This window comes from Limulus polyphemus, unplaced genomic scaffold, assembly GCF_000517525.1.
Source record: "Limulus polyphemus unplaced genomic scaffold, Limulus_polyphemus-2.1.2 Scaffold3885, whole genome shotgun sequence".
Taxonomy (NCBI): domain Eukaryota; kingdom Metazoa; phylum Arthropoda; class Merostomata; order Xiphosura; family Limulidae; genus Limulus; species Limulus polyphemus.
The window spans coordinates 6,820-30,238 of record NW_013669495.1 but is presented as its reverse complement, the minus strand read 5'-3'; the positions used below and the strand labels follow the sequence as shown (position 1 = coordinate 30,238).

Here is a 23,419-nt window from a genome sequence, read left to right as displayed (position 1 = left end):
GTTAACAACTTCTAATATATAGAAAAGCCAGTACGTTTTGGTAACACTACGTTCCAACAATGGCTTTTATGTCATGTTGTTTAGCAACAAAAGTATAACCTAATATTGTTGTTATTCTATCTACTGAAAGTATAAAATGAAATGTATAGATATAGGCTTATTACACTAACACTCACTGCACTTGTAAGGTTTCACGGCACACACCCGAGGCTCTCACGGCCTCCTTGCACTCCCGTCACTAAATTCATAATGTGCAGATAGTAATCAGACTATTCTATCTGGATAAATGCATTTTGGCTTTCAAGTCTCCTCATATTTCGAGAAATTAAGCGTGACGTGACACACGCTGTTTTTCATATTGGTTAAGATGGGTGCCCTATACGTGATAGGCTAGAACTGAAGAATGAAATGCGAGTATTCTAATTCTTTATGTTTATCGCTTTGTACTCATTAGTCGGTTATGTATGTATTAATAAATGGGCACAGCTAATACACAACAATACAAAAACACAGTAAATAAATTCAAATATCAGAAGACTAGAGGAATCGTGTAGTTTCAACACATTCGTGCGTCTTTTCCAGTCTTACGTTAAATTCTGAGAAGGTCTTATAATTTAATATTGAAAATAAGGCTGCCTTTGCTGATTGGTGGTTCAATCGGATTACGTACAGTTTAATACAGTATACGCTTTCGTTAGAGTAACGTTACTTTCCGTTTCGATGCTTCGAAATAATGTAAAAATCTCAAGCACGGAAGGAGTGAAGGAGCAGTGTGAACGTTACAGGTTAATATGTTTATTACACTGTAGAGGTTTTTTGTGGTTGCCGTCTTGAATAATGGGACTTTTGTGGCGTTGAAAATGAATTTGTATGTTAAACATTATATACGTGACAAATGACTCTCAGTATAAAACGCCTTGTTTCAACTTGCTTGCCATAAATAACGTCATAATACCCAAACAAGGCTGCGGTTCTTCCAGATATAGACTTGTACGTCTCCTTAATTAATGCCCACTGATGCATCTTCTCCACTTTAAAGCATCTGACCATTCATTAAGTGTCAAGTTGGAGTTTTAATTTCATTAGCGCCAGTCTATCCGTGTGATCACATCAAATTAACGTGTTGTACAAGGAGTGTGAAAAGAGATTTCTATTGTAATATTGAGTTTCTTGTTTTCCGGTTGTGTATGTTATATACACCAATTCCGTGTGTTGTCTTTCAACTTCTTTCCAGAAGTTCATTAATTCAGCAATAGACACCAATTCTGTGTTATCTTTCAAGATGTTCGTGAATTCAGTAATAGACACCAATTCTGTGTTGTCTTTCAAGATGTTCGTAAATTCAGTAATAGACACCAATTCTGCGTGTTGTTTTTCAAGATGTTCGTGAATTCAGTAATAGACACCAATTCTGTGTGTTGTCTTTCAAGATGTTCGTGAATTCAGTAATATATACCAATTCTGTGTGTTGTCTTTCAAGATGTTCGTGAATTCAGTAATAGACACCAATTCTGTGTGTTGTTGTTCAAGATATTCATGAATTCAGCAATAGACACCAATTCTGTGTGTTGTCTTTCAAGATGTTCGTGAATTCAGTAATAGACACCAGTTCTGTGTGTTGTCTTTCAAGATGTTCTTGAACTCAGTAATATACATCATTTTGAAATATTTGATTTCTGTTGGAGCATAACGATGAATCACTAGTTTCTGTGGTTGTCTACACAATTTTGAAACATTTAATTTATGTTGGAGCACAACGAGGAATCACCAGTTTCTGTGGTTGTCTACACAATTTTGAAACATTTGATTTCTGTTGGAGCATAACGATGAATAACTAGTTTCTGTGGTTGTGTACACGATGTTGTAATATTTGATTTCTGTTGGAGCATAACGAGGAATCACTAGTTTCTGTGGTTGTCTACACGATTTTGAAACATTTAATTTATGTTGGAGCATAACGAGGAATCACTAGAGTTTCCGTGGTTGTCTACACGATTTTGAAATATTTTATTAGAGAATTGTTTGAAATGACCATTGTGTAAGTATTATTATTATAACATTTTTTTTTAAAGTTACAATTTTACCTCGATGAAATTCCACTCCCCCCCTTTCTTTTTATTTATAGAGGTGAAAAAAAGAGGACTGCTGGATGGACAGGCATCGTGTTGTCCAGTGTGCGGAGTGACCATCAGACCAGCGGAGTTGTTATCACATTTTGAACAGGAAGTTGAAAAACTAAACAAAATAAACAAGTAGGTCCTACAGGTTCACGAAGGTAACCTGATAGTTGTTTGTTCATTGTATTCTTGTATTTTTAAAAGTCCTCCAATCGAAACTAAATATACTTTCAAAAACAAAAAAGTACTTAAGTGTAAATACCTTCATAGAGGCTGAAGACCTGCTTTAAAGACATAAAGGGACAAAAAGCAAAGCCGAGAAAAATATTGTTCATTTGAGGAATCTTGGGAAATGTTTGAGGTTCCCCATTGCAGTTTCGTACGTTCTTTTGAGGTTACTGGTCGTTATACACACACAGAAGCAACAAGAGCTGGCAAGTAGGGGGCGCTAAAATTTCCTTAATTATTTAATCACTTCAGCAAGCTGTGCCTGTGGTTTTGATGAAATTATATATTTGAATTTCATGTAATTATTGTTTGAAAATACCGCTAGTACTTAACTTAAGGAGATGCGGACTCTGAAAAACAATTTAATGAATAAAAAAAGAGTCTGGGAGAGAAATCATTTTAATGGCTAGGAATTTACTCTAGTGTATTAATTGAAGGGCGTTCTGAGAAACTGTTACATCTTAAAATATGTTTTAGAAAATTCATTTGTTGACTTTCCGAGTTGTGGATCTTATTAGAAACTGTATATCTTGAATAAGAAATATGTGAATACCCATGTGAAAGCTGTGGTTCTTTCAAAATTGAAGATAAAGTTGGTTGGTAAACTTTCTAATATTTTGTAGAATTGAATATCTTCTTGTACCTCATTTGTTTTTCCTTGTGTATGTAACAGTCATCTTTTTGGGACCATCAAGGGGGTTAAGGTTTTTGTTATACCTTCCAGATTTATTACGGGGGTAAACTTGAAACAAAAGTCATGCACAGTTTTCTAATAAGTCTGTGGGTAACGTGAGACATGATATGGAGCTTCTGTATATTGTTCATCCCAAAAAGTTGGGAACATTCTCGGGAGGTCTGAATCTATATTTTATGTATAGTGGACTCTTGCATGCTAGATTCATAATTTTAATGCTTTCTGAATATGTTGAAACGTGTTTGCTAAACACCAGCGACATATTTTGTTGAAGGAATGAACGTGGCGTTAGTTCACTTAATATTTGTAATATTACTTTAAATTAATTTTTCCCAAAGTTGGTTTTACTAGTATTCTAGTTGAATTAATGTTGTGATTACTAGATCTGCAGTTACTATTCAGCATAAAGAGGCTTTGTAGTGGTTAGTTTTGCTAATTGATTTAATGTGTAATTACTAATCAACTTAAGGAAGGCTTTGAAGCGGTTAGTTTTGCTAATTGATTTAATGTGTATTTACTAATCAACTAGTTACTAGTTGGGTAACTATTGTAATTACTAGATTTGGAGTTATTAATCATTTAGGAAGACTTTGGAGCAGTTAGTTTTGCTAGGGGTGAATATTGTAATTACTAGATTTGGAGTTATTTGTCATTTAGGGAAGGCTTTGGAGCGGTAAGTTTTACTAGCTGAGATAATGTTGTAATTACTAGATCTGGAGTTGCTGATCAGCATAAGGAAGACTTTGGAGCGGTAAGTTTAGCTTATGCCACTTCAAACTCGAGATGGTAAGCGCCGGCCTTTTGTGACTTACGAGGAACGACACGGATTTAAAATAATAAATACTAATTAGTGTACATTCTACGTTTCGGCAGCCAATCCGCTGCCTTCTTCAGGGAAGTCTGAGAAGGACAGCACACCTTGCTTTATATCAAGAAGACCCAGGATCGAATCCTGGCTACTAGCACAAAACCACAGCCCTTCTAAAGACCTACCTGAAGACTGCAACAGACTAACAGCCGAAAAGTTAACAGTTAGTGTAGTAAAGTAAAAATAATGAATAATTAGTTTTAGGAGATCGTTTAGGCTGCTAACCATGACAATGATTGATATTCGATCTTCACAAGCTTACAGTAGATGGCGTTAATAAATATTTTATTTCTACGTTAGGATCCTAAGGAGGCCAACCAAAGAAGGAACACCACAGATTAGGGTAAGTTATCTTCGATGCAGGAGACAGCAGTAATTAATAACTTCCAAAAACTATCAACATTAATTGTCCAACGTATGCTTAAAGATTGCTGTGTACTTCTAAAACGGGGAACGAACCATGTACCTTCGGGTTCACAGTCTGGAAGGCCACTAGTAGCTAAGCCACATTAACTTTAAGTTAAAGGCTTTATTGCGTCATTATTTAACTGTTCACGTTCAGTTGATAATACATACTACAAAATGGAGTTAATTAAAGGAAAATAACTAAATTGTGTCGCCGCAAAACCGCTCCTTTTAACTTGGGGTTGTGAGTGCGCTATGAAAGTGATGGTCAAATCCCGTTATTCGGTCAGATAATAGTAACCCAAGAGTTAACGGTGGGTGTTGTTGTTGTTGGGGTTGTGAGTGTGCTATGAGAGTGATGATCAAATCCCGCTATTGGGTCAGATAAGAGTAACCCAAGAGTAAGCGGAGGATGTTGTTGTTGGGGTTGTAGTGCGCTATGAGAGTGATGATCAAATCCCTCCATTCGGTCAGATAAGAGTAACCCAAGAGTTAACGGTGGGTGTTGTTGATTAGCTATCCTCCTTTCTCTCGTGTATAATTCAATAGGCACGGTTTGGCCTTGTAGTAGAGCTGGCGAACTGGGTTCGAATCTGGTCGATACCGAAAAATATTCCCTCCAATTTAATCTTTGGTTGCATGGTAAGAGTGACAGTGAATCCCTTAGCGTGAATGGAAGGCGGTAGGGTGCAGCTGACTACACGCCTTCCGTCTGATTAGTAGTTTAAAATTAGAGACGGCGGTAAATAACATCCTTAGTAGCTTTGCCATAAAACAAATACAAATCAGTTGAAATTACGAACGGCTAGCGCAGATGTTGTTTAGCGCAAACTTTTAAAAGACAGCATAGTTTTTTGATATCACGTAACATAAATGCGATCAGGAATTATAGTATAACGCAGAGTCATCAGTTAAACTGTCACAGAACTAAGTGTCTGTTTTGTCAAGTAATCAGTAGCAAGTGCCGTTGTTCTAGCAAGTGCTGTTGATCTGCGATATTTGAATTCAGTCTGCGCGTTTGTAGTATTTTCCTTTCGCGGTATGTTCGTAACATGAAAATATTTTTTCATAAAGTTTTATTTTTTCTGCTCTCTTAACTTGTGAAAACTATTAAGTTGTGTGTTTAGCTGTACTAAAATTTCATTATATTGTTGCAAGGTGTAAACAGTACACCTGTTATATTATTACAATGTGTAAACAATACTCCTGTTATATTATTACAATGTGTAGACAATACTCCTGTTATTTTATTACAATGTGTTGACAATACTCCTATTATATTATTACAATGTGTAGACAATATCCTGTTATATTACTACAATGTGTAAACAATACTCCTGTTATATTATTACAATGTGTAAACAATACTTCTGTTATATTATTACAATGTGTAGACAATACTCCTGTTATATTATTACAATGTGTAAACAATACTCCTGGTCTCATTTTTAAGAATTCGCCCTCTCCGGGAAGCAGCAGAAAGAAGGATTCAATAAATGCGTTAGATTCTCGGTGGAACGTAAGATAATATTTTATATTAGTAGTTTTGTGAGTTTGCTTTCCAATATTGTGTATGCATGATTTGTTTTTAAAACAAATTAATGGCTTGTTCATGTTGCGAACGAGAAGTTAATGTTATTTTTGCCCTAATTTTCGGACCTCAACAAAAACTGCTTTATATTTATTACTCACGTGCTTTCGTTTATTAGAGAACCCTTATATATATTTCATTTGGAAATAAAAAAAAATAATTATTTAAACAACATAAGGATCTCGTGGTTTCAACACGGAAACTGAACACTTGACAGTAAAGTAGATTGTTGGATATCGACACGAGGCACTGATAACTAAAAACAAAACAGGCTAGATAAACGTACAGTAATTAAATTTTCCGTTTGATTTAATTAAATTTCGAGACAACTTAGTTTTTTTTAATCTATTCTTTTTCTGTAATCTTAAAACGAATCTTTATCTTTTCCTTCTTCTTGTTTTTTTATTTGGACACAGACCTTCCAGAAAGTCCAGTGCAATCGGCAACATCGGCTTGGAGGTAAGTGGCGTCACCTATTGTCTTAGTAAGTTAAAAGCAATATGTTGTTTACTATATATGTATGTATCGCTTTCGAATTCCCGGTTTCATGGTATTGGAAAATTCTCGCTCTCTTCTTATGTACCTGTTTTAAAATTTAATGAGGCAAAGAGAGTAACAACACCGCTGTAGCAGCCGAAATGTGTGTATGCATGAAAGCTGGAATCAAATTTCATACCGTGTTGGTCCCAACTGCAACTTTTTATTGCGACAGCTGTGTCGGTGTGAAGTGGAAGTTGTAAAATTTATAGAGTGGAAACAAATGGGCCTGCATGAAATTTAATCAGCCGCACATACCGACGGAGTCACCGAACTTCAAAATTAAATTTCCAAGAAATACTGTGGTCGTGTTGAAAAGTGGAAATGTATGCAAAATAATGTCTAGGAAAATACGGCGGTCGGAGGTGTTCCGCAGTTCAATAAAAGCTCTAAAGAAAAGTTACTGCGTCTCTAACAAGCAGTGTACGATTTGAGAAGTCAAGGTAATATCGCGCAACGTAATTTCTAAGAAGGCCCTTGCAACTTCTAGCAACAAATATACCAATTAATATGAGAACACCAGCGATGAGTGTACCAGATATGTGGTTATTACATTCGTATATAGCCTTTTTTTTTTCACTGAATGCTGCATAATTAAGAATTATTTATGATAGTAAATTATCGTTAAACGCGTAACCCGCTTCGATTACGATTTAGTAAAGTATCTGTACTATGTTTTTAACCCATACATTTTTAAAATAAATTGAAACAAAATACTTTTCTTACATTTAAGAAAAAACAAAACAAAAAAAACATGCGTTGTTTTCTCAAACGGACAGGTTCGGGGCATTCTAGGAGGTTTTGATTTATTTCATAATAAGCTCGTGTAAGTTTTTGTTTTTTCGTTTAAATTTTACGATTTCACTCATTTAACGAAAACATAATGTTTTATTTGTATATCTGTAAATCAGGCCTAAAGATGATATATCTATATAAGTATAATAGTGTTGTCTGTTGTATGTCCATGTAACTACTTCTCAGGGTGTGGATGGATCTTCACCAAAGTTGGTATGGAGGTTCATGCGGGGATACATACAAATTTTCAGTTTTGCAGTTTTTATAGGCGTTTTTGCGGGTGTTTTTTTTACCACTATCTCACCTCCTATGGGTGGAGGTTCACTGGGTCCATGGGGAGTTACATACAAATTTTCAGTTTTGCGGTTTTTATGGGCGCTTTTGCATTTTTGCGTTTCTTTCCCACTACTTCGCCACCTGTTAATGGATCTACACCAAATTTGACATGAAGATTTGATGGGTTCATGCGGAGATACAAACAAACGCGCGGTTTCACATTTTATGTTTTGCAGTTTTTATGGTCGTTTTTTTTTACAATTACATATAAGGGAAGCAACTTTTTATGTCCTAAGATGACCTTTCATTAATTACGTATCTTACGTCCAGGGGGCGGGTACTCCAGCTAGTTTACTAATATATTTAAGTTACTTATTTCGATCGAAGATTTGCAATTTAGGTAAAAATGTCATGATTGGAATGTGATTTCTTGAAAACAAATATAATATAAGAAACTTCAAAGACAGTGACGTACATTTATTGCAGTTCGATCCTGCAAAACAAAGAAAAAATTGGCGGAAGAAACTCTGTGTCCAGTGTGTTGTGAAAGATTGACAGGAAATCAGGAAGAGCTCAACCTCCACGTCGAACGGTGCCTAAGAAAGGTACGGGGTCTAAAATATCAAGGACAGCTAATGGAGCGTTTTTATTTCTGTTTAGATGGTTTCAAGGAACTTTAACAATAAATCGAAATCTGTTTTCTCGGTAATTAATTCAACTTCAAGCTGATGCCGAGTTGCTGAGTAAACATGTAAAACTGTTATCGCTGTAAAAGTTCTCCAGTTCTTTCTGTAAATAATTGTTCATCATTCGTGACGTACAGATTATCTATCCTTCATTGCAAGTAATACATTTATCAAATTTTCTATTTAAACGGCGTGATTGGAGATTAATATCAATTTTGTAAACGTAAACATTGTACTATGTTGACGTAGTTAGGGAAAAAATTAAATTAATAACTTAGGCGGTGCTGGAAGTAAGAAGTAAATTAATCACCCAAAGATGCCAGGTTAACCTGGTGTCACGTACGTTAATCATCCGAAGTTACCAGGTTAACCTGATGTCACGTATGTTAATCACCCAAAGTTGCCAGGTTAACCTGGTGTCACGTATGTTAATCACCCAAAGTTGCCAGGTTAACCTGATGTCACGTTTTTTAATCATCCGAAGTTGCCAGGTTAACCCGGTGTCACATTTGTTAATCACCCAAAGTTGCCAGGTTAACCTGGTGTCACTTACGTTAATCACCAGAAGATTTTGTTTGTTTAAAGTTAAGCACAAAGCTTTACAATGGGCTATCTGTGCTCTGCCAACCATGGGTATCGAAACGCGGTTTTTAGCGTTGTAAGTCCGCAGACATACTGATGATGCCGGATCATCCTAGTGAAACGTAGTGTATTTATTGACTTTTTATGTCCAATAAAGTACTTAGTTTTCCATGTAGTGTTTTTTAAAGGTAAAACACATTAAAATGTCTTTCTGGGAACAATCACAGAAATCAGGTAACATAGCAGCTGCTGGAAGATAATGTGTATAACTGAAGCGACATACCGCTGTGCTACTGGGGGGCAAATATCTGTTTTATTATTGCGTTGAATTGCTTGTCTCGCAGGTATCGTTTTTGACAAGTTCGATAGTAAGAGAAGATAATAAGGTTTTATTTTGATTGTCATTAGATAGAAAACAATGGTTCAGAAGATGAAACGGTGGATGTGGAAGCAGAAGAAGCCTATGAAGAGTACGAATGGGCAGGTCAAATGAGGGTAAGAGCGACATCGTTTCTGAAAGGAGGATTTGCAGGTAGGTTTGAATTATAGGAAACCCTGCGAGAAAGTAATATTTATTAACTTGAATAGATCGAATGATTGTTTATTTTTAAAGTTAAACCACATTGGGCTGTGTCCACCGCAGGAAATCAAACCCCGGATTTTAGCGTTGTAAGTCCGTAGACTTTTCACTCTTCCGCCGGGGACAGAGAAATTAATGAAATACGCTGGTTATTAAGTCACGATATTATAAAATACACTTGTTACTAAGTCACGGTATTATAAAATACCCTTGTTATTAAGTCACGGTATTATAATATACACTTGTTATTAAGTCACGGTATTATAATATACACTTGTTATTAAGTCACGGTATTATAAAATACCCTTGTTATTAAGTCACGGTATTATAATATACCCTTGTTATTAAGTCACGGTATTATAATATACACTTGTTATTAAGTCACGGTATTATAAAATACCCTTGTTATTAAGTCACGGTATTATAATATACACTTGTTATTAAGTCACGGTATTATAAAATACCCTTGTTATTAAGTCACGGTATTATAATATACACTTGTTATTAAGTCACGGTATTATAATATACACTTGTTATTAAGTCACGGTATTACTTACTTCAACCTGATGTGACGAGCAGATAAACTGGTGGTTTTTCTTTGTAGGATGAATCATTATGTAGCAATTGTACATGAATGAAGCTTCAATAATTCTAATTGGAAAACTTAAGAAATAACAGCTGATAAAAGCATAATATAGTAATAAACGTTTCAAACAAATGTGTTTCTTTCGTCGGGGATGTAAATGTTAGAAGTGACCAGTCTATACAAGAAAGACTTGCTACTTCAATGAACATGCCTTGTGTAAAACGTAACTTGTTCTGTAACCGTGAAATACTTAAATTATTTCAGCGTCGGGTTTTCAAACAAGAAGACATAACAGTGAAGACGATGAACAAGATCTAAACGTAGATAGCGACGATACTGCCACCTATGGGCAACCACAGTATCCTTTGAAAATGTTTTTATATTAAATGTGTAATATGTTATTTTGTAACTAGTTGAATTTTTATTGTAGTCACAAGATATTTTTCTAGATTAGAACCTATTTTAATTGGAATATATTATTTGCCATGTTTTCATTTTGAATGTATAAATTTTTGAATTGGAATCGTGAGTATGACTTTTGCTTTTAGAATCAGATATTATTTGTGACAGGCTTGAAACAGTATAAGCTATGATCACCCCCCCCCCCCCCCAAATAATTGGGGTACCAATGTGCTTCATTAGAATTAATAGAGAAGGTCAACATTTATGGGTTTATCTCACATTATAAAGAAGAGCCAGACATGGTTCAGTGGTTAGTGTGCATGAACTGTGTATCCAATGGTTCATGGTAGGGTTGGGCGATACCTCGATAGAATTGTGCTACCGTGACGCTAAACACCGGGGATACTTCAAAATTTGGAAATATAATATAAACGATATTATCGCGCATCCATTACATTTTTGAGCATGCGCAATGCATATGACGTGTTAAATTAAAATGGCGGATAGTGAAAACGAATAATCTTTAACTTAGTTAATTAACAAGTCTGATACTACGAGTAAAGTCTGGATTCACTTTGGTATAAAAGGAGCTCCAATCCCAGAAGAGATATAGAGGAAAATCAGTTGTCAGTGCAATAAAGAATCAGTATACACTGTTTCATGTTATGGAAAAAGGAAAGAAATATGATTCTGATTCCAAGCGAGCCAACGAACTAGATTCCACCATTGCTTGCTTCCTAATTACAGATATACTGCCATTTCGTGCAGTAGAAAAGCCTGGCTTAAAAAAAAAATGGTGAGTTTTTTTAATTTGAAATATTCAGTTCATTTCCTTGAAGAAATTATTTTTCTGAAAAGCAGATTTCTAAGTTGTATAACGAAATAAAATAAAAGAATGTTGTAAAGGCAGCTGTTCACAGTGTTTCGATTTTTATGCAGCTACTACAGATCTATGGACAAGTTGCGCACAGCATCCGTAACAGACAAATTTCAATAATATTACATTGTGGAAACAACATCAGACTTTCGTTACAAACGTGCTTTTCTGGACCCCAGGTTTAAAATAAATTATTTGGCCAACAAAGAGCGTGTTCGATCTCAGTTTTTAAGTGAAGCTGCTTGCGTTGCAGAGAAACGTTGCATTGAGGCCACATAAGTGGATGTAGTTGAAACTGAGAGGGAGAGTGGTCCACCACATAAGAAAGTACAGGATGTTGGTGCCATTCTTGAAAGGATAAAGATAATAGTTTCAGTGCAACATCAGAATTTGGTTCATCTCAGAATCAAGTAGAGAAAAAGATACCTTACTATTTCGACTTACCAAAGTTAGATTCTGATGTATATACTTTGGACCTACCAAAGTTAGATCTTGATGGAGATCCTTTGGATTACCAAAGTTAGATCCTGATGGATATCCTATGGACCTACCAAAGTTAGATCCTGATGGATATCCTTTGGACCTACCAAAGTTAGATCCTGATGGATATCCTTTGGACCTACCAAAGTTAGATCTTGATGGAGATCCTTTGGACTCACCAAAGTTAGATTCTGATGGAGATCCTTTAAAGTGGTATAATTTTGAATCAAAGAACTTACTTATACTTGCTTTTCCTGCCAACATATATTTATGTACATGTGCCACAAGCATTACACCAGAATGCCTGTTTAGAAAACCGGATACATCTCTAACAACTTCCTGGCTCATATTTCTACTGATAACATCAATAAGTTAGTGTTTTTATCAAAAAACATGTAATAATTTTCAAAACATTGATTTTATTTGCATTCTTGTTAATAAACACACATTTCAACTTTTGTATTATTGTATAATATAGTTGTATGTGCATGTGTACATCAGCTGTTAATGTATTTGTAACTTTGTATCTACTTGTAGTTGTACCATGTTCACATTGTAACATGCTCTGTGCACTTGACACAGGTTGCTTCATTATTGAAATATTTTTAACACTTTACACTTGACTACAATTATTACATCGTAGATTACTGGCATTAATCACAGGTACAAAATTATAGTATCGCCCAATCCTGGTTTGTGTTCCTTTGACATAAAAATACACTACAAACTCTGGAGCTATAGTTGCAGTATAAGAGTTGCTGATTAACTTTTTTTCATAATTTTCTCCTCCAAACTTTCATTACAAACACTGGACAGGATAGCTTCTAGATCCACGTATTATTTCTCAAGTGCCTGGTCTTTGCTGTTCTATAAATATATACATATGTAAAGTAAAGTTAACCTATAACTTTTATCATAATAAGCCTAAAAGTATTTACTCACTGATTTAGTGAACAAATAATTGATTTTCTTACTCATCTTAACATTTTAACATAACATAATGTTTTGGGACAACACGGGATCTATTGGTCCATCTTGGGCTGTCACATCCTCTAAACTAAATTTAAAAAAAATATCTTAAAGCCAACCCTTATCATTCATATACTTATCAAGCCTTTTTTGAAACTCATTTAAATTTACCTCCTCTACAACATCTGAAGGCAACCCATTCCAAAGGTCAACCACCCTGTTAGAGAAATAAAACTATCTTTGATGATGACTCCTACTCTGTCAATATTTATATTTGTGTCCCCCTAGTCCTACTGTTCTCACTGTTAAGTATGAAAAAAGATGGTGCATCAACACTATCAATTACCTTTACAATCTTAAACACCTCAATCAGATTCCTTCTAACTCTTCTTTTTTCAGGAGAAAACAATTTGAGTGGTTTCAGCCTATCCTTGTATGACAACCCCTCCATCCCAGACACTATTCTAGTAACCCTTCTCTGAACAATTCAATGTCTTTCCTAAGGTAAGGAGCCCAAGACTGAACAAAGTATTCCAATGTGGCCTAACCAGTAACCTATACAATGAAAGTATAACCTCCTTAGACTTGTATTCAATATTTCTGTAGATACAACCTAAAATCCTACTTGCCCTACCACTAGCAACAGAACACTGCTTGGATGACTTTAGAGACTGTTTGACTATTACACCGAGATCCCTTTCCTTCATAGCACTGTTAATGTTATTCCCATCCAAGTTATACTTATAATTCAAATTATGATAACCCATATGCATTATCTTGTATTTATTATAATTAAAACCCATTAAAGAGACACACATAGTCTTAAAATTGATTAATGGGATTGTGTTCTACTTAAGTCTAGGAAACTTGCATGCATAGACCTTCTCATATATAGACAGTGTTTTAGTGTACATGATACAAAGTGTGCTTGTATAGTTTCATTTTTTCATAAAACGTTCTTCTGAGGAAATTGAAATCAAGTGACATATAACAATTCTAAATTTTTAAAATTTTGATAGTCAGGGATGGTTACCCTTTGGTTGATTCCAAACCCAAACCAGAAAAAAGCCCTTGTGACAGTGAGTCCTGTGGAAAGGCTGCTTTTGCTCAGATTTTTATTAGCATTTTTCACTCCTCTTTAAATTAAATTATGTTATATGAAGACATTTTCTCGGAAATGATTAAACAATAGCCTTAACACAGATTATCAGGAGAACAGATTCAGATGGTGAAATAGCTAGCATTTAAGTAGAAAGGTTATTAATGATAACAGTTTTGAAACTAGAAAGGCTGTAAGCGAGTGCAACCTCTACACCACAATGCTTTTGACTTTTGCAGTAACCAACCACAAATATACAAAAAGTAATTCCTCACCCTCACAAATGGAGATGTAGGTGCCAAGATCCTCTTTCTATCTCAGTTTGTTTGAAATGTTTGATTATTTCAAGATCCCAATTTGCCACTGTTATAATGAAAGTGTTTGATATTTAATATGACCTTTACCTTTGACCTACTTTCAATAAATGTCCTATAGGACACTCAACCTTTATAGCAAATATGATCAAAATCAGATAAAAACAACAACTTTGAATTATACTGCCACACACACACACCCAGAGCAAAAACAATACCTCCACAATCGGTGGGGGCAGCAACAAAATTATAATTAATGGCTAGCAATTTATGTAGTGTAAAAAACAAACAAACATGATTTTGAGTTTTAAAGTGCCTATATTCAGTAGGAATATGTAAATTTAAAAAGTTTCAGGTGTATTTAACAGGCTGCAAATGATATAAATACTTAATGATGAAAAAACATGAGAATATTTTGCATTTTCCAATTTCTGTTTGTTTTATATAGTGACGTTCATTATTGATTCCTTGATATTGAACACTAGATACACCGAAGCAGATGTTATACCATGCTCTTCTGATGAGCCTACGGAGAACAGAGAGAGAGAGGAGCTGAGAAGAGCGATGTTAATGTAAGTTGTGAGAGCATTAATAAATTTTTATTAACAAATATTTTAAATAAAAACTTGGTAATATATTTTTCATAGTTTATGCTTTATTTTGCAGAATTGTACAAGGTGTACTTAAATAAACACAAAAATGATTTCTATTTGTGTGTTTAAATAGTTATTTATTTTTTTTTACCTAAATGACAGTTCACTATGTATGCTAATGTATACATATTGAGAGTATGCAAAGAAAAAATATCAACTTATTCAACAATAAGTTTTTTATTTTGAGAGACAAACTATTCAGAAAAAAAGATATAGGTGCATCATAAATGTTTAGGATGAAGAAAGGCATAAGACAAGGATGTGTATTATCATCTAGTTTGTTCAAACCTATACACAGAAAAAATATTTAGAGAATTAGAATACATAAAGGGAGTAGTAATTGGTGGAATTAACATCAACAACCTAAGATATAAAGATGACACAACACTACTAACTCTAAGTGTATCAGAACTACAAGAGTTAGTAAACAAAGTAAATGAAAAAGGAAAATACAATGGAACGGAGATGAATAGTAAAAAGACCAAATCAATGGTAGTAAATATGAACCGAGATATACGTAGAATCAGTCCAACTATAGAGAGAGAACATTGATTAAACAAATAAAAAATTCTATATATTTAGGACACGAGCACTGAAGATGGTTCAAAGAAGAATAGAAATAGCCATGAGTTCATTTAACAATATGTCCAAAATATTAACATAACGACACGGATGAGACTAGTCAAATGATATGTGTGGTCAACCCTACTATATGGTGCTGAAACACGGACAATAGCTAAAGTGAATGTTAAAAAAATTGAGGCATTTGAAATGTGGAGCTATAGGAAAGTACTGAAAATATCTTGGACAGAACATAAGACAAATGAACAACTATTAGAAATGATGAAAACTAGAAGAACATTATTATCAATTATTAAGAAAAGAAAATGTGAGTACTTTGGACATATAATAAGAAGAAATAGAATACAATGACTGTTGCTAGAAGGAAAACTGAATGGGAAAAGAGGAAATAGGTAGATGGATAATATCAAATATTGGATGGGAGTATCATGCAGTAGCTGTGTTAGAATGGTGGAAAGAAGAGAAAATGGTGCTCCATGACATGCTTCGAGCAGATGATGCTTGATAATGATGACTCACAAATGTATCAAGAATGTTTTGTTGATGACCCAAGTATGCCAAGTCTTGTGAGGTTAATAGGTTGTAAGTCTTGCAAGGTTAATAGGTTGTAAGTCTTGCAAGGTTAATAGGTTGTAAGACTTGCGAGGTTAATAGATTGTAAGTCTTGCGAGGTTAATAGGTTGTAAGTCTTGCAAGGGTAACAGGTTGTAAGTCTTGTGAGGTTAATAGGTTGTAAGTCTTGCAAGAGTAATAGGTTGTAAGTATTGTGATATTAATAGGTTGTAAGTCTTGCAAGGGTAATAGGTTGTAAGTCTTGCGAGGTTAATAGGTTGTAAGTCTTGCGAGGTTAATAGGTTGTAAGACTTGCGAGGTTAATAGATTGTAAGTCTTGCGAGGTTAATAGGTTGTAAGTCTTGCAAGGTTAATAGGTTGTAAGTCTTGCAAGGGTAACAGGTTGTAAGTCTTGTGAGGTTAATAGCTTGTAAGTCTTGCAAGGGTAATAGGTTGTAAGTCTTGCGAAGGTAATAGGTCGTAAGTCTTGCAAGGTTAATAGGTTGTAAGTCTTGCTATGTTGATAGGTTGCTGTTCATCAGTACAATTATTAATTTTTGATTTCAAGATTGTTCCTTTAACTGGAGATCTGTTGTTGGGTTGTGATGAAAACTGTTCACAGTGAAATCATCATTTTTTATATCATTCTTTATCATGGGGGTGGGGTTTGCATATCATCAAATTAAGTAATTTTGTCTTAAAACACTCAGTTTTATAAAGTGACCAAAAATATTGGGTAAAAACACCCATTTTCTATGTAAGATACACAGGAAACCTCAGAAATAGTCAGTGGGATTAATTACAATATTCATGGTATTATTGTAATGTAAATAACAAAGGCGTAGACGTCTGCCCCTTATTGTTTAATTATAGGTAAAGGGATTTCTGAGTATACATTCATGAAGAAGCTGTTTTCTTTTTATGAACTATGTAATATAACATTACTTTCTGTATTTATAGAGTGTTCTGAACTTATCACAATAAATTATGCTTAAAGTTGAAAATTCAAACTTATAAATTGGAACATTTTACTATTATTTTAGAGATGCTGAGGGACAACAAAGGATTCCAGAAGGGAGCAAATGGGTTTGTAAAAATGGTAATTTCATTTTATTAAAAGCTCTAAAAACAGATTTATTCATAACTGATGGAAGATTTTAATGTGTTAACCCTATCTCTATAAGTGTGCTATTTTGTTATGTTTGTGCTGGTCATTGTCTAGACAGTTACATTTAAACAGTCATTCTAATTTGTGTGCTTTATTCACAGAAATGTTATTGACATTAGTATTTTTGCTGACTTTGAAAAGTTTACATCTTAATTGGTACCAGTTAGGGTTAAGAAAACTGTCAGTTGACATATTTGAAATCAGCTTTGATGTTTTCTTGTTCTTTTATCATTTTCAATTTAGTGTTATAAATGTATGTATCATACATTTTATACAAATAAACATTTCTAAGCAAATAACCATACTAAAACTGTTGAAGAAAGTGCAGATAACCCAAAATACAGCTTTAAACTAAAACAAAGAAACTGAGAAAGTAACTTAAGAGTTTCTCTCTCTAAGATCATAAGCCTTAAAATTGGCAATGTTTATTAGAGTAAGTTATGCTTATATAAAACAATTGTTTAAGAAGACTAGTTAATACTTCCATATTAAAGAAGCTTTTATTAAATTGAACAGGTTATGTATTTTTATGTGTGGATATTTTGGAGAAAATAAAAAGTGTAATATTACTTACAGTTAAAATGATCATGTTTATTGAATTGTTAAATGTTTTCAAAGACAACTGCATATCGCTCTTTCAGGTAGTGATAGTTTTTCATTAAATACAAAAGGTTTAACAAGTATCTGATATTTTCAGCCTTATATAACACATGCGATAAAGTGCCCCTAATGGTCAAACATAGATGTCCCTAATTTAGAACGTGTGAGCAGAAGAAGAACAATCATTCATCAGTTCTCACAGCCTAGGTGTTTGTTCTTTACATATAGTTTATTGACTATCACAGTTATGATGCCTTCCCACACACACAGGTGAACCTGTAAGGTATCTTTAGTGGCATAGCCAAACATGCTTACTGTTAGACCAAGTTTATCCCTGTCTTAATAAAATAAAATTGAGTAGAAATTATTAAGTTAAACACTTCTTTAAATGAAATTTGAATATTTTGATCTTTTTGGTGTTTATTAATATTAACATATTTTTATCTTCATTGAGGTATCTGACAAAAAACACATAATACCAGTTATTGGTGTTCAAATGTTAGTAAAGATAACAGGAAAACACTTGTTTAAAGAATATTGTGGTGGTTAGTATAGTTGTCTATAGTGCCTGGGTTGGAGAGTTTCATATTGGGAATGTAAATCTGGTTGTAGGATAGTATAATATAAATATAGTTATCCACAGTGCCTGGGTCAGAGAGTTCAGTAATGGGTGTGGAGATCCATGCTGTGGATCTCTTTTAACACAATGAAACCAGTACTGAAAAATCTTGCAAAAAACGAAAATTAAATTAATTTTTGGATTTGATTTAGTGGCTCTCTTTTTAATACACTTGCAGCCTGTGCAGTGATGCATTCCACACGATTTCTACCATTAATGTATTCCATAGGGCTTCTAAAAGTAATGTATTCCATAAGGCTGCTACCAGTGATGCATTCCATAGGGCTTCTACCAGTAATGTATTCCATAGTGCTTCTACCAGTAATGTATTCCATAAGGCTTCTACCAGTGATGAATTCCATAAGGCTGCTACCAGTGATGATAGCATGTGTGTTGCCAAAGTGAACAGATTTGTTTTTGAATGCTTAGGAATTTTTAGTACTGGTAAAATTTTTTGTTTGCACACGTGATAACGAGACTTATATTTTTGCCTTTCCAGAACATCAGCTTGAGCTGGAAGGAAATGAACAGCCTGCCCTAACCAATGGGGAAATTGAATCAGAGTAAGTCATAACAAAAAATGTATTTATTTTTTATTCCACAGTGATTTGTTACTTTTCATAGAGGTAGAATTCGTCTGTATTATCTCAATTATCGGTGAATCTTTTAATGATTTATCAGGAAAAGTTTCCTTGAGTGTATGACAAAGTATTACAGGTATATTGTCTAACGTTACCTGTGCTATGGGTAGCAGTAGTCACATCATGCAAGGAAATGGCTAGTGCTGTTGGTTTTTATAATAAATTTATAATGGTAATAATGAGGAGATCAAACTTGGTATGCATGTTACAATTCAAAGTTTTGGTAAAGGTTAAGGGATATAAGAGCTTAGACAACTTAATGTATAATAAACATTTTATAAGAAAGTTAAACTCGACTCTACGTGCTTTGGTGCTCTTGATGACAGTGCCATAAGAGTACTGAAACATGTAGAGTTGAGTTTAAAATCTTTATGAAAATTTTTATTATGCATTAAGTTGTCTAATTTTTTATATCAAGTTGAAAAAAGAGCCATTTTATTTAAGATAAATGATGTCACTAACATAGATGTTATTTTATAGTAACAATATGTAGAACCAATATAGTTACTACTTAACACTTTCACATATACTACAAATACTAAGGTCAAAAGTTCAAGTTACAGATGTTACTTGAGGTCATAAGCCTAGGTCATCATTCTCAATAAGTGCTAGGTGCATTTTGGATAATGTTTTAATGTTTGATTTTTGTTTTGTTTTTGTCGAATTTTGCACAAAGCTACATGAGGGCTATCTGCAATAACCATCCCCAATTTAGCAGAGTAAGACTAGAGGGAAAGCAGCTAGTCATCACCACCCACCACCAACACTTGGGCTACTCATTTTACCAACGAATAGTGGGATTGACTGTCACATTATAATGCTCCCATGGTTGAAAGGGCGAGCATATTTGGTGGGAAGGGAATCAAACCCATGATCTTTAGATTGTTGGGCCCAATGTTTTAATAAACTTCATCTATCTGCAATTGTTTAAAAACGGTTTTTGAGCTGCTAGAACAAATCTTCATTTGGACTTATGCTAGTAATTCAAAATTCCATCTCTAAACTGCCACAAGTGGCCGAAGCTCATTTTCTTATTAAAAATAAATCCCAACTCACCACTTAAAATATCTCTTGAATAAATAATGTTAGACAGTTTCTTAGTTATTAATACATATTTTGTTAGTGAATAACAATGAAAATAATACTGATGTTGTTTTTACATCTTTATACAATAGATATTAAAATTATTTTTGGTTGATAAAAAATATTAGATTCTGAAAAGAATCCAGTATACAAAAAACAAAGGTATATCATACCTTAGTTACCACTTTATAGGAGTCATCTTCAGACAAGACAGCTTTATTTTTCTAATGGGGTGGTTGGCCTTTGGAATGAATAGGTTGTCTTCAGATATGGTGGATGCAGTTAATTTAAGGGAGTTTAATGGAAGATTTGATGAATATTTGAATGATATGGGCCAGCTTTGAATGCTTTATTTTATTTGAAAGTTTAGTTTACTGGAAGGGATGGCCTAGATGGACTAAAAAGTCCTTTATCATTCTTAAACTATGTGTAATAAGAAATTATCCAAAGTTTGTTTGTTTGTAATTAAGCACAAAGCTACACAAAATTCAAAGTAATCTTTTCTGATGTCTTAAATGAGCCATCATTCATCTTTTATTTCGATGTACAACTTTATGTTTGATAACTATGACATAACTTAGTGCCCCAGTGGATCAGTGGTAAGCTTATGGACTTAAAATGGATAAATCCAGAGTTTAATTTCTTGCAATAGATGCTGCAGATAGCCCAATGTGGCTTTGGGCCAAAACAAACACTGACATAACTAAATGCTTGTCAATTGTCTGTAAAGTTGGGGCCTTATGTTTGACATGGCAGATGTAGTGTGGTTGACATATTGATAGTGTCTCAACCGCTACCATTTCTGACTATCCCAGCCAGCCTGATAAACCTTATGTTTGACATGGAAGATGTAGTGTGGTTGACATATTGATATACATTCTTCTTTATTTTGACCCATAAGTTATTGGAATTTATAACTTTATACGTCAAAATGAATTATGAACTTTAGCGAATCAAATAAATTTTTGAGTGTGTATTTAAAACTTAGCTTCTAAACAAAATAAAGACATTTAGAAAGCAAGAGAAAGTAACATGGACTCTGGATAATTTTGTTACTTTTTTTTTAATTAGTGAATTAGCATACTAATAACCTGGTTTGAATATCTCAAATAACTTTTCAATTTATAAGGCTGGCTGGGATAGTCAGAAATAGTAGAGGTTGAGACACTATCAATATGTCAACCACACTACATTTGCCATGTCAAACATAAGATTTATAAGGCTGGCTGGAATAATCAGAAATAGTAGCGGTTGAGACACTATCAATATGTCAACCATACTACATCTGCCATATTGAACATAAGGCTTATCAAACTAGCTGAAATAGTCAGAAATAGTAGCGGTTGAGACACTATCAATATGTCAACCACATTACATCTGCCATGTCAAACATAAGGTTTATAAGGCTGGCTGGGATAGTCAGAAATAGTAGTGGTTGAGACACTATCAATATGTCAACCACACTGCAATTGCCATATTGAACATAAGGCTTATCGAACTGGCTGAAATAGTCAGAAATAGTAGCGGTTGAGATGCTATCAATATGTCAACCACACTGTATCTGCCATGTCAAACATAAGGTTTATCAGGCTGGCTGGGATAGTCAGAAATAGTAGTGGTTGAGATGCTATCTATATTATCAGATTGCATGAACAAAAACTGTTATGATGTTAACTAGATTAAGCTGGTGAAGAGTAATTCTTATTGATTTCATAATAACTCTTTGCAAATCAGAATTAGGATAAGAATGAGGATTAATAACAATATTATTTATTTATTCAAACTCTAATTATCATTATATTATTAAATGTATAGCTTGTTTCACTCATATGAAAGTAGAATAGCTTGAAAATAATAAAATTAAGTGTTTTAAAACTGTCAAGCTATTTTAATCATGCTTTGTTTATTCTAAAATAACAAATTCAGTATAATAAAAAATTTTCATTCATTGTAGAAAAGCTACCATTACACAAGATAAACTTCAGACAGTTACATCTTTAAAGTCCCGAATTAAGGAACTAGAAAAACAAAATCATCACAATGATAAGATGAAGTGTTTGATATGTATGGTGAGTAAATTAAGTAATTACTATAGTACACTAAATGTTTTTTTAAGTAATTACTATAATACACTGAATGTTCTATTAAGTAATTACTATAATGCACTAAATGTTCTGTTAAGTAATTACTATAATACACTGAATGTTCTGTTAAGTAATTACTATAATACACTAAATGTTCTATTAAGTAATTACTATAATACACTGAATGTTCTATTAAGTAATTACTATAATACACTGAATGTTCTATTAAGTAATTACTATAATACACTAAATATTCTGTTAAGTAATTACTATAATACACTAAATGTTCTGTTAAGTAATTACTATAATGCACTAAATGTTCTGTTAAGTAATTACTATAATATGCTAAATATTCTGTTAAGTAATTACTATAATATGCTCAATATTCTGTTAAGTAATTACTATAATACACTAAATATGCTGTTAAATAATTACTTTAATATGCTAAATATTCTGTTAAGTAATTACTATAATACGCTCAATATTCTGTTAAGTAATTACTATAATACACTAAATATTCTGTTAAGTAATTACTATAATACACTTTATATTCTGTTAAGTAATTATTATAATGCACTTAATATTCTGTTAAGTAATTATTATAATGCATTTAATATTCTGTTAAGTAATTATTATAATGCACTAAATATTCTTTTAGAGAAAATTTAAAGTATGAAGAGGTAGATGATATCATTGAGAAAATTTTTTTTTGAGGTGGGGGAAGTCTTTTCATTCTTTTAAAAATAATTTTTGTACATTTTATTATTTCTGATGACAGTAGACTTGGTTATTTATGACTTTAAGGTTACTAAAAATAAAACTTAAAAACTTCCTTCGATACTACTTATCTAACAACTTTGAGAATATTTCGTATCTTATATTTTTGAAATGACTTCTGGTGGGAATATTACATTTATTTGTTTGAGTAGAACATATACATCCAAACAGATGATTTTATTTAAGATGATACTAGCTTCATCTGGTTTTGTATCGTATCTTGAAGCAGTGATACAATTGTATCGATACATCGTCCAATTCGATATGATTTACATATCTTCACAAAATTTGGCAAGCTTTCAGTAAACATTGTCTTTTACACAGAGAAAATCAGAATTTCTAATAAAGTATTTTTGCTAAAAAATTAATAATTCAGTTAATGAAGACGAATATTGAGTGCTACATGTTGTCTTCATTTCTTTTATCAAAAACATTACATGCAAAGTAACATAATAAATTAACAATAACAAAATAGACAGACAGATATGATTTTACTTCTCTAACCAGCTGCCATTTAGTTGATCAAACATGAGAATTTGAAAAATCACTGTAAAGTGTGAAGTACATAAATAAG

At 33.3% G+C, this 23,419-nt stretch overlaps 1 protein-coding gene across 2 annotated transcripts in view; it reads left to right on the top strand.

Moving 5' to 3' along the window:
- LOC106470218 (E3 ubiquitin-protein ligase RNF220-like) overlaps positions 1–23,419 on the top strand; it is a 58,645-nt gene that overhangs the window by 28,681 nt on the left and 6,545 nt on the right. For both annotated transcript variants that reach the window (XM_022398816.1, XM_013930757.2), the window contains exons 3-13: positions 2,126–2,252; positions 4,208–4,250; positions 5,766–5,831; positions 6,320–6,362; positions 7,998–8,116; positions 9,188–9,311; positions 10,210–10,303; positions 14,572–14,658; positions 16,917–16,972; positions 18,760–18,823; positions 21,939–22,053. In XM_022398816.1, coding sequence (XP_022254524.1) covers positions 2,126–2,252; positions 4,208–4,250; positions 5,766–5,831; positions 6,320–6,362; positions 7,998–8,116; positions 9,188–9,311; positions 10,210–10,303; positions 14,572–14,658; positions 16,917–16,972; positions 18,760–18,823; positions 21,939–22,053 — 938 coding nt within the window. The remainder of the gene's footprint in view (positions 1–2,125; positions 2,253–4,207; positions 4,251–5,765; positions 5,832–6,319; positions 6,363–7,997; positions 8,117–9,187; positions 9,312–10,209; positions 10,304–14,571; positions 14,659–16,916; positions 16,973–18,759; positions 18,824–21,938; positions 22,054–23,419) is intronic.